The 12580-nt window shown below is 39.8% G+C and overlaps 1 protein-coding gene across 1 annotated transcript; it reads right to left on the bottom strand.

The window, feature by feature from the left end:
* Positions 1–9368: 9368 nt before the first annotated feature.
* Positions 9369–11154, bottom strand: LOC124291664. The gene is made up of 2 exons (XM_046728712.1): positions 9985–11154; positions 9369–9855 (listed from the first exon to the last, which is right to left on the bottom strand). The coding sequence occupies exons 1-2, from the start codon at positions 10084–10086 to the stop codon at positions 9511–9513; spliced, it is 447 nt and encodes a 148-aa protein (XP_046584668.1). The 5' UTR covers positions 10087–11154; the 3' UTR covers positions 9369–9510.
* Positions 11155–12580: the final 1426 nt, after the last annotated feature.

The raw sequence follows: 12580 nt of genomic DNA, 5'->3' as shown, positions 1-12580 counted from the left end.
ACCTCCAGGCTACCCCACCGCCACTTTTCTTTTCAAGAATACATTTAAAAATTCATTTAACAACAAAACAGGAATTCTTACTCCACAAGAAAATATTTGAAACACGACTGACACAAGACTAGCGGGACATGTTATATTTATTATCACAAATCAGCCAGGAACTCGAGCCAGCCTCCCACACCACCGTCATCAAACAGCCATTGTTGCCAGACGACGGTACGGCCTACAGTAATATATATAGGGTGGTATGCCGTCCCGGATCGTCCTGCCGTTCCCGGAGCTTTGTACCAGGCAAAGTCAAATAAACAGAGTCACAGTCGGAACCTGTTGTTGCAGAAATAAGAACCTCGGTGCTTGTTTAACAAGGCGGCTGCTCGCATGAAAAAGTGGCGTATTTCCGGAGCCTTTGTTTTTGAATTGCCAGTTTGATACCCAAATCATCTTTGTCGTTTTCGCGCAGTCTGCCAAGTTTGAAAAAAAGTAATTTGCTTATTTTCTATATGATATGAAGTTGCAAAACTGGCAGATTTCGAGGCAAGTAGGGAGTAACAGCTGCCGTATGGAGTGGGAGTGGAAGTTTCGGTTTCAGAGGATGGAACCCTAATTGCTCTGTTGATAAGGTGACTTTGTGTCATTCTTCTGAGCTCTGCCGCTGGCTGGGCAAAATAATAAATCAGCTTATTAATAGTTCATGAAAGACCCGCTGTCTTGGCGTCTCGTGTGTTTTGCATGAAAGCTAGTATTATCTTTTTAGCAAAATAAACACGTTCCAATACCTGACATCCCGGAAAACGAGAACCGTAAATAATACAATAAGCGCCTGACTTGTATAAACATCAGCACAATCGACGCACTGAAAGATACGCATACCTGCTTTGAACAAACGGGGGTTCAAACGTTATATACTCTTAAAATAAAGTAGGGGAACATGGACTTTCAATTTGGATAGGAAGTAGAGGCATTAACAAACTTTTCACAGACACACATCTTATGAACGCACCACCATTTCTTTTTATCACCACCCCTAAACACAACGCATGGGATGCACGTGCACAACGCAGTAGCCCCTTACACGTGCATGGTGTGTCATTCTTGATTGACGGTTTTCAAGAAGGTCGATAAATCACAGCAGACCATTAATTTTGACAATCATCTTGCATCACACAGTTGTTAGCATAGTGTTTGTTTCTAGTTGTTTTTTGTTTGTTTGAAAAATTAATACCGTACAGGTACAAATTTCACGTCATACACCAATTATCTTTAAAGAGCGACTACTGTGCAAACAACTATGGTCATAAGAAAGTGCAAGTGGTGATGCACTCTCAAAACATCCATTATCATATCAACATTGATTGATTCCGATATATCTCCCAATTTTTTAAATCGTAAATTAAAAATGAAGTTCCCTCACTGTTTTTGAAGAGTATACAAAAGTAGAAGCGTACAAAAGGTCCTGTATCAACGAAAGAGAGTAACCTGCATTTCCATTATCATGTTTCAAAGGTGGACGAGAAGTAGTTAAGCGTAATTCAGTTTTAACTGCTAAATTAAGCTTTTCATCTGCATCATAAATGCCCGTCAAACATCGAGAAGAGAAATTCGAAACAGATGTTGATGCTGCAAACACCTTGCTGAAATAGATGAAACAAATCAACGGCTGGCACAGATATACTCCGAGTCTCAGAGCCTTCAGAAATCTATGAACAGTTGGCGCTTATGAAATGATTTGTTGTATGCTCGTGTACTAACAGTGTTCTAACAGTGGCGTCTTAGGTAAAACATCAGGTACTTGGTGGCGCTTACGACTCATAAATATACTCAGCAGCAAAAAAAACCCCGTCAGTACGAATTGAAAATTAGATAGGCACTGTAATCAAATCATTACAGAAATGGACATAATAAGCGGATCAAAAACATTTTTTGTGTACAATATCCTGACACATCAATGAATAACTCAGCACAATTCCAAGACATTACGTGAACGTTTGCAGTCCATTCAGACTCTTGACTTCAGTATCTAGTGTGACCACCATGAGCGGCAATAACTGCAGCACAGCGTCTATGCATGGAGTGCACCAATCGATTGATGAAGGCCATTGGCACCTGGAATCACACTCTGAGAAAGGCCTGGCGCAATAAATCGGCTGTGTTCAGCCTTGGTATGACATTATTCATGCAGTCTCCTCTGAATTTCATCCCGAAGATGTTCAACTGGGTTTAAATCAGGACTAAGGGCTGGCCACTTCATCATGTTGACACCGTTCAGCTGTAGTAAGTCCCGTGTAGCTCTGGCAGTATGGGCCCGGGCGTTATCATGCTGGAAAATGTTCCGGTGACGTGCGAAATGTGGTATGACGTGGGGTCTGAGAGCTTGGTCGATGTAGCGCACCGCCCTGATGCCGCCTCCTCTCCCTGGACCAAGATTTTGGAACACCACTGGACCCACTCTCTGGTTCAGGCCTATTCCACCCCATACCATGATGCTTGCACCTCCCCATGAGTCTCTTTCAATAACACATTAGTCTGAGTAACGCTGGCCACGTCGTCGCCATAGTCTTGTTCTGACATCTGCAGTTGATACGCAGTACCGACTCACAGAACAGTTCTCCATTGCCTGTATTGCCAGTTTTGGTGTTGTAGGGCAAACTGTAGACGTTCACGCCGATGACGAGGGGTGAGGATAGGTCCACGGTAAGGTCTACGGCAATGGAGGTTCCCGCTGTTGACACGTCGGCGTACTGTATCAGTACTGATTGGTCTTCCGTGTGTTCCCACTGTCTGGCGTGCTGCTTCGGATGCCTACACTATGATGCTGTCGCACAACATGGCAGCCTTGTCGTCTTGTGGTCACCCTTGGTCTGCCAGTACGGGGCCTATCATTTTTGGTGTTGGAGGCCCGGAAACGTTGCCGCAGCCTGTAGATGGTCCGAACGTTGACCTGGAAGTGATTGGCAACGGCTTGTGCAGTGTGGCCAGCTTCAAGTCTTCCTAGCCCCTGGTTCCTCTGAGCTGTCGTGAGTCGCGGCATCCTGCTGACGTTGTAATGTGAATGTTTCAACCAGGTTTGGGGGTGCATTTTATAGGGCGGGTCCTTTTGAACAGCACGTGCAGCATGAGTTGCATGAAAAACATAGAGAACACCGTACCATCTCCGAGATCAGGCTGCGTTTTTGAGACCATTTCCTGGGTTCCATTCTAAGTTTGGGAAGGAATGTCTTTGCTCAGGTAAAGTTGGAGATGTTGTCAAAAATATACAATCAAAACATTAAATGAGTTTACAGTTATCCGTTTCTGCGCAGGAAAATTCCAAACTGACGTTTCTTTTGCTGCTTAGTATATAACGTAGGCTTACGAAAGTTAAGATAGTGACAGGCATCGTACACAGGACTCGAAACGTGATCATGGACTTACGATAATGATCGGCATCGTCCTTAGAACTCGAAACTAAACATGGACTTACGATAATGACGGGTGTCGTACTTATGCCTTGTGATTTTAACATGGACTTACGATAATGACGGGTGTCGTACTTATATCTTGTAATTTTAACATGGACTTACGATAATGACGGGTATCGTACTTATATCTTGTAATTTTAACATGGACTTACGACAGTGACCGGCGTCGTACTTATATCTTGTAATTTTAACATGGACTTACGATAATGACGGGTGTCGTACTTATATCTTGTAATTTTAACATGGACTTACGATAGTGACGGGTATCGTACTTATATCTTGTAATTTTAACATGGACTTACGATAGTGACCGGCGTCGTACTTATATCTTGTAATTTTAACATGGACTTACGACAGTGACCGGCGTCGTACTTATATCTTGTAATTTTAACATGGACTTACGACAGTGACCGGCGTCGTACTTATATCTTGTAATTTTAACATGGACTTACGACAGTGACCGGCGTCGTACTTATATCTTGTAATTTTAACATGGACTTACGACAGTGACCGGCGTCGTACTTAGGACTCGTCACGTTAAGATGGACTTAAGATAGTGACCACATGGCAAGAGAGACATAAAACTGGACATATGCAGTAATGCACAAGTGAAATTATACTTTATCGCATGAAAGGGGAAAAATATATGGGCATAATAAACCAAAGACGTATTTCACTCTATGTTTACCAACACCCCGAGCCGCCACGTTATGAACTAATGCCGCGATTTTCATGAAATATGTTCTGTCCCCATGAATATGTCTATACAACATGGTGAGTATACATATTGTAAATCAAATGATGACATATACTACTCAAAGTTTGCTAAAGATCACCACTTTAAATACATCGAGTTTTGTTGAAATAGAATGATGTTTTAATGAACAAATGTCCGTTGTCATGTGCCACACAATGCCAAAACGGTCAGTCCGATCACTCCACAAACTGACATTATCTGACTGAAAGGTTAAAGAACCACGAAAACAAACTTCTTGTTAAAAAAGACCAACTCTCGGTAGCGTGTTGGTGATCCACGGAAAGTGTGTTCCACTCTTCAGTAAGAGATATCGTCCCTGTCAGCGCTTCTGATCCCAGAACAAATCATGATTGCGTCTCCTTCATGGATGTCGTTTGATTCCCCACATTGGCACAATGTGTGAAGCCTATTTCTGGTGTCCTCCGCCGTGATATTGCTGGACTATTGCTAAAAGTGACGTAAAACCTCACTCACTCACTCACCGGAACCACAAAATCTTCTCCCTTGTTTTCGCCACATTCGGACACGATGATAAGTGAAGTCAGGACTGTATCTCGATTCATCAGTGAAAATTAGTGGAGCTCTGTCCTGGTCTGCCCAGCTGACATGATCGTCAGTCGAATCCACGCGTGCCTGTCTGTTATGTAGGGGCAATAGGATGGCGTTCCGCAGTTTATTTCTGAGCGTGGTGGTTGTCACCAATGTTATGACGTCTTGCTGCAGTCTTCCCGCTATGTGGTGGAATGTCGTCGACCACCTGTATGTCACCCCGGAGCTGATCCACGCCTGGTATCCATTCTATGCCCGGTTAACGACAGTTTAGCTGACACCAAAGACGACTTTGTATTCACACGGTTTCAATCGTGCCTGTGCATATGTCTACATCTTCGATCGTCAAACGACGACTTTGACGCTGAGGGGACATCAGTGTATTCAGTTGTAGCAATCGTCAGTAGCAAATCGTGTACTCTCTTATAAAGATGTACAGCTATTCTGTCACGATACATCCAAGCAGAGTGACTGAGGTTTTCAACACCTCGTGCCAATGACTGCATGCCTCTGTCCGTCCATCATGAAACTGAGGGTATATTGGGATTACCCAATCATTGTGTACCAGGATATTTCAATTTTTAAGGTGGATAATTGTTTTCTCGATCACCAAAACGTAATCCTCAATAACTTTGAGTGGTACAGTTCCACAACCAATGGATCTTGATCTGGACGCTTGATCCTCACATCAGACCACGGAGGACTCAGGGTAAGATATCTTCAGGAATATTACCCACCTTAACTGTACGCCGTGACCCACTTTCAAAATGTGGTTTTACGTCACTTCTAGCAATATTCCAGCAATATGACAGCGGGGGACACCAAAAACTGTCTTATTGTGTCAATGTGTGGAATCGAACCGGGTCTTAGGCGTGACGTGAAAACGCTTTAACCACTAGACTACCCCATCACCTATACATCCTCTGACGCCTTCTGCAAAATTATCTCCAAAGTTATTTCTTTTGTAATACATCCTTTGTCATGCATCTTCTCCATAAACCTTAAAATAGCAATAGTTTTTGACATTGTGCATACATTGTGCAAAGTATATAACTGTCTTTTACAGATAATCATTTTCGTGATTTGTACCCTGTTCACGTGGGCATCGCAAAAATACCTTTTCTTCAATGATAAATACTGTATCATGTATACGTGATGTAAATGTTATCAATATCAGAAAGTATAGAAACGTGAAACGAACAAGATTTCTATTCCACATTTAATATATCTGTTATTCATTATTCCAAGGCAGATTTCTCAACACGAATAATTGTTCGTATGAAAGTTCGCCGAGCAGGTAAAACCATATCCATTTTGAATAAAACATCATTTCTTAACTGAACCAAGCGCACATAAAATATATACTCATGCCAATAATGGTTGTCACCCCCTTCAATTTTTTATTTGGAGGGGTGGGGGCGTGAGGTGTGGGGGTTGGGGTGGGGAGGGGGTGACAACCATTATTGGCATGAGTATATATATATATATATATATATATTAACGATGACGGTGTGCGGCTGTAAAGCAGGTTAGGGTGTGTATTTTTCGGTTACTCGACGACAGTGGAAATTTATGCGCCGATGTGATAAAAAGATACTACTAACTAAACAAACATTTTAATGCAAGACCTGCTTTCTACAGCTATATTAAGTAGAATTTCGGGGGAAATGCCAATCAATCTAGTTGTAAAGTGGACTTACTCTGCTAACCTTCGACATGCTACCGGTGTACCGCCGGAATCATTAAACACTGCAGCGGGCATTTGTGTGTGTGTGTGTGTGTGTGTGTGTGTGTGTGTGCGTGCGTGCGTGCGTGCGTGCGTGCGTGCACGCAGATAATTAGAGATAAGGAGCGCGTTGTTCACAAAACTTCTGAAATGACTTATGCCGAATCACCCAGAATTGTTAATATAAATACAGGTATGCAGGGGCAGACAGGTACAAAGAGATGAGTCATATGCCAACAGATAATTGTAGATATCACCTTACATTTGAGAAGTTAAAACAGGGCAATTTGGCCAAGAAGTTTAACTTTGGATTCCGGTATCTGTTATCGTTCACTATCAAAAAGCCGATTCCTTCCCCACTGTTAAACCCACCTGAAATTGAAATAAAGGAGACCAGTGTGTCTGCTTCATTTAAGATTTTAAGCATAAAGATTCAGGGTGACAAAACTCTCACAAAAATATACAACAAAATGAATGGCTTAAAATTCCCGTTTAAGCTGGAAATATTCCACTAGTTCCATCTTTCCGTGTCTATAATTCCCCAGCTTTTGAGGTGCAGTCGCGCATACTATTTCCACGAGGATTTCAAAGTGTGTCTTTCGCAAATGTTGTTTGATCAATGTTGCAACATTCAATGCATTAATAAAGCGTGTTAATAAAGCGTGTTAATAAAGCATGTTAATATAAAAGTGTTAAAGTTGACATGAGGGGGACATTTCTAGACTTGACACACCAGTGACAAAAAATAATGCCGGATGCAGTTACATGTGGTGTCCTGTACCGCATCTACTCATGTTTTCTTAAGGAGAACAATTGCTTTGCCTTTGCATGTGTTTATGATCGGGACCACCGGTGGGCAGTATATCCTCACCACAGGTCCGTTCCACAAAACAACTATAGCACTTAGCTGATAATAATAATTCCATACACTTAGATATACACTTTACTTGCCAAAGCGCTACGATCGCTTTGTGGAATATTATTGTAATTGAAAACATTGATCCGACAGCAGACATTCGATATTTAAGATACACATTCAAATCTGATGCACAATGAGTCAGTTTTTGACAATCAACCTACACAAAAATGATACCAAACTGCATCTAAATAATTAAAACAAAATGAAAGTGGACTTCCCTTCATGCTACACACCACCAGGTAACGTGAAAAGACAGTATTCATCTATCAATTTAAAAAACTTCTTTAAGTTGAGTCTATAAATCGGGTTTTCTATCCAAATTTGGTCGAGGAGCAACATAGGTCTGTCAGCATTGCTTAAGGTCATGTACTTCACAATATCATTTTAACAAATATAACGGGTAAATGTATGCTTAAAGAACTTTAAGTTAAAGTAAGATCAATATTTTTATTCGTATTATTCTTTGAAAGTAAAATGTAAAGCCTAATGAGGTAAAAGAATATACATATTTCATATTGATTCGAAAATTTCAATCAATTGACTTTAATCAAAGGTGAATTTTGAACAATTTTCAAAATATCTTACTTTTCAACGGCGATTTAAAGAAGAACTTAGGAAGAACAGTATTTAGTTATAAGTTATTACCTAACAGTTGATATAATATATCAATTTAAACAAAAGTCGTAACAAAATAGCAACTACTGTTGTTTGGATAAAGATGAAATGTACGCTTCAAGTATTTTGTCAAGTGTATTTCCTTCTCAAATGATCAATGATATCTGTATTTAGAATTATATTGTTAAAACCGGTTGTCCCACGCGATGTTTATTTTTTCATAGACAAACAAAAAGAACTTACATGAGAAACGCGTATGGTTTTCCCCTTCATCTTCTATTTTGAATAGAAAGGAAAAAAGAAAAAAGGAGTTCATGCAAAATTAATCACAAGAACAGCGGAATTCTACTCTTTTAGACAACTGTGTTATATTTCTAAGCAAAGTGTTTGTCGGTAAAGGGCATGTACTCATTACAAAGGGAAGCCACTCCCAACTATGTATGAACTATGGTTAGCTGCCCCTGACTTACGAAAAGGTCACGGACGTTATTTTAAACTGCCAACTTGTACTCTATTTATCCGTCCGAAATTATCGAAAAGGTATGTTGTTTCACACTAGTTTCCAATATGAATGTATCCGGATAGAAAGTAGACTTTTGGGCAATCTACTCTACAGTCACATAGATCGTGAGATTGCGATAAACATTCCTGATGTGAATTTGTAAATTACTGTTTTTCGAAGGTAACTTAATCGCACATGTTACCAAAATGGAAATATTTTATGGCCCCATCGTGAATGATTATTAACTAAAATTACGACCGGTATGGAGCTGTCTCAGTCTTAAGGCTCTGATAGTTTCGAAAATGGTCTTCAATTGTCCACGATTTTCTTGCGATAGATGTACGATACTTTTGGGGCCAAGATTGGTTCGTTTGTTGTTTAATGCTGCACTCAGCAATATTCCAGCTATATGGCAGCGGTCTGGAAATAATCAAGTCTGGACCATATAATCCAGTGATCAACAGCATGAGCATCGATCTACGCAATTGGGGTACGCATGTGTCAACCAAGTCAGCGATCCTGACCACCTGATCCCGTTAGACGCTTAATTACGACAAGGATGGATTACTGAAGACCAATATTTTCAACCCGGATCTACATGGGTATATTTAGGACTAAGACCGTTTCGTACATTCCTCGATCAAAGTAATGGATGACCCACATATGCTGTGGATTAGGTCACTTTAACATCTCAAATCACCTAATAATTATAAATGAATACAGTTGTCATGGAATTCTGTTGATCGTGAGTTATTCGCGTGGTTTTAAAGCCATTTAAAATTGGTTGCCGTTCATTGTATTTGTAAAGACTAATCTAAATATAATGACAACAAAACACGAAAAACAGTTAAAAGTTTTATAACTGTAACAACTGTAAATCATCGTGAAGGTTATGAAACCATCCATAATAACACATTTTTTTCGTTATATCACAATAAAAATTTGGTGTAAAGTGTCCATGATTTTTGAGTTTCACAAAAAAGTCTATAGTTTGTTCCATCCTTCACGTTCACTGCGCTTCGAGCGTTGGAACAGTCCGCGCACACCTCTGAAGAATCTGCCGATTCTTGAAACCTTCTTTGGTTTAGGGCATATTCTGGCCACTTGGATGTCAAGCGAGATATCGCTGTAGACTGATGTGGAGGAGGCGGTGGAGACGGGGCTGCCGCTGCCGCCGGTCCAGGTTGGAGTGACAGGGGGAAGGATGTCCCCTTTCTGAGCCACATTGATTGGCGCCCATGGAGATGGTGGTCTAGAGTCGTAGTCATGGAAGTGTTCATCATCATCCAAGACTTCAACATCGTCATGGACAGGCTGGAGCATGGACTCCTGAAAGTGAAATGTAAAAATATTAGCATTACTCGACACTTACATCAACAACTCTAAGGAATTTAACATTTCTTGATTTATTAACATACATTTATAGTATGTTTTCGTCCTGAATTTACTACAACATACCTTGTATGCCTTGATGGCGAGTTCGGGATCCAGACTGCTCTCAAGGAGATGGTCCCATAAGTCGATCAGGCTTTGCCAGTCTGAAGACTCTGCTATGAACATGGCTGGAGATTGCTATCCAGGACAATCGGGTGACGTTTGAAGATTATGACGTCGTTGTGTATCGTGCAGATGACGAGAAACAATGACTTTACGCCTGAATGCAGCTGCCTTTATGCTGGTGACGCGGACGTTCGAGGAGACACCTAGAAACTGTTGCTAGGTCGTTTGTCTTGTATACCCGAACACTCAACCGTCTCGTCTTTTTCCGTACAAATTCACTCACAAAATGGACTCGTCCGAAAATACTGTTGCTGATGATAAGTCATCACTGATTATGATTTAAAACTACAGGAAAGTTGATCACACTTCCCCAAACCCCCCAACAACAAAACCTGAATACAAAATGTAGAAAAAAAAAAGAATTCAAACCTCTAAAGAATAAACCCCAAACCCAAAGAAAGGAAAATACTCCTTCCTCGCTCAAATACGCTATAAAAAATCGGCTTATGTTCAAATGTTACGAAGGAAACAACTTCACAATATTTTAAATGTCATATGAGCTTACTGAAAGGCTTAACTATATGACGCAAGTCATAGTTATCCCCCTTTTAATTGTTTTAACGTCAGAGACTCGTGAGGTTGATATCACAGCCAAAAGGATATAGCTAGAGTGTCCGACTGAAACCCAGTGTTTTGACAAACCTATTTACCGCATTCTGCACTAGAAAAATAGTTCGTGTCATCTTTATTACATGGGCTAACATGGAACTTATTTTTTAATTTAAAGTAAAAACGGATTACATTTACCGGAACAAATAAAAGTCGTATGTAACAAACAATTGTCTGTTTCCAACTTATCATACATTTATAGTATTGTTTCAACGTATACTTAATACGACATAAATACAATACACAATATTTATTGTTTTCAGAAGATTGTCGCAACAATTTATACAAACTCACCAATAAAATAATTATATGTAAACAACAAAATGTGTATGTAAAGTTGACCTAAACCAAACTAAATGTTGCTGATTGATTTCAGCTCTCATACGAACTGCTCGAGCCGAAATGTGTTCGTGACAAAACCGCGTCCATGAGAATTCGTGTACATAAAGTAAGCAGTTTAGAGACAAACATATACATAACAACAAAGTTCAAAACTATTTTATTTCAAACGATCATAATGACAAACATGTTTCTAATTTGTTCTGAATATATTTGATATCATACAAATATATATATATAACGGCCGCCATTTTCAAACACTTGACCAACCGTTTGTAAATATTCAGCTCCTTTAATCAATAGAGTCTGGAGAACCTGCATGTAAAGAAACTGACAGGTAAGACATATGCTGTTACATACTGAAAAGTGTTTTAATCAGCTTTAGGGAGTCAACAATAAATTCAATAGTTCATACATGCGCGCATAATTTCTTCAAAGGCGAATAATAACGAGTGTGTGTCTTACATATAAGAATGACGTAGTTCAACCTACCGGCATCCAACTGGAGAGAAATGTTTACAGTTCACCAACAACTGCACAACAAACACGGAATATTATCAGACTTACAGAGTTACCAAGGAAAATATATTCTTGTTGTGAACAATTCAAATCCCGTGGTTGTGGATGTTCCTCATTACATTGCCTGTGACCACGCCAGGTTTACCTATCCAGAATTCCATAATTAGGCGTTTTTGTCCAGATACGTAGCGTTTAGCCGTTTTTCACCCATTAAACTGAAGGGAGATAACTCCAATTATCGAATACTAATAAGGGAACGCGAGTTTTGTCCCTTCAATTAAATACATGCCAACGTTTTCTATCACGCTGAATTTTGACACAGGAAAGTTAAAAACACACACACAAGAAACAAAAAAAACCCCAACAAACAAAACAAAAACGTCACGCCACGTCAGAATGCAAGAATTTAAATTCGCAAGACAGTAAACCTGTCTCTGTACAGCTGCCTAATACAATCTGCAAAATAGTCCAATAACAGCTGAAGAGAAAAAGCATGCCAGCATATTGTTGTATTTATATTATGCCTTGTATTAAACTTGATTGTCACATGGACAGCTTCAGTCAGGCGTGAAGTCACTGTCCATCTTCACTTACCCAAGCTCTGTATATACATGTATCCATATGATTAGACCTTATGGTTGTCCTCTCGTTACACTAAAATGACAAGACATCAATCAAAATGTCAAGACAAAATATGAGTAAAGTACAAAAACATTATTACACCTGTCAAACACAGTTCAAAACGTAGCTTAATCAACAACATTAATTCGGTACATAGAATAAATAACAAATAAAAGATCAAAATGTATTTTTTGGTGGAATGTGTACACTACATGATTTTTTAGTTTCCCCACGTTAGGACAGTCCATGCACACCTCTGAAAAACCTGCTGGTTCTTGCAGCTTTCTTTTGTTTGCGGTTTATAAAAATGTGTTGACTGTGTTCCTTTTGTAATATGATATCACTAACTTAAGTTTGTGTTATATCTATGCTTGAATGCGGAGTAAGGGGTCAACATCAATCTGAA

The sequence above is a fragment of the Haliotis rubra genome, unplaced genomic scaffold (genome assembly GCF_003918875.1).
Source record: "Haliotis rubra isolate DU_JTF1 unplaced genomic scaffold, ASM391887v1 Scf5, whole genome shotgun sequence".
NCBI classification, from domain to species: domain Eukaryota; kingdom Metazoa; phylum Mollusca; class Gastropoda; order Lepetellida; family Haliotidae; genus Haliotis; species Haliotis rubra.
Note: the sequence above shows the minus strand (reverse complement) of the source record. Positions and strands in the feature narration are given on the sequence as shown.

Bases quoted from the DNA above. Each gene is read 5' to 3' on its own strand.
- LOC124291664 (XM_046728712.1), bottom strand. From the start codon at position 10,086: ATGTTCATAGCAGAGTCTTCAGACTGGCAAAGCCTGATCGACTTATGG. The intron at 9,856-9,984 runs GTATGTTGTAGT...TTTCACTTTCAG, and splicing joins TCGCCATCAAGGCATACAAG to GAGTCCATGCTCCAGCCTGT.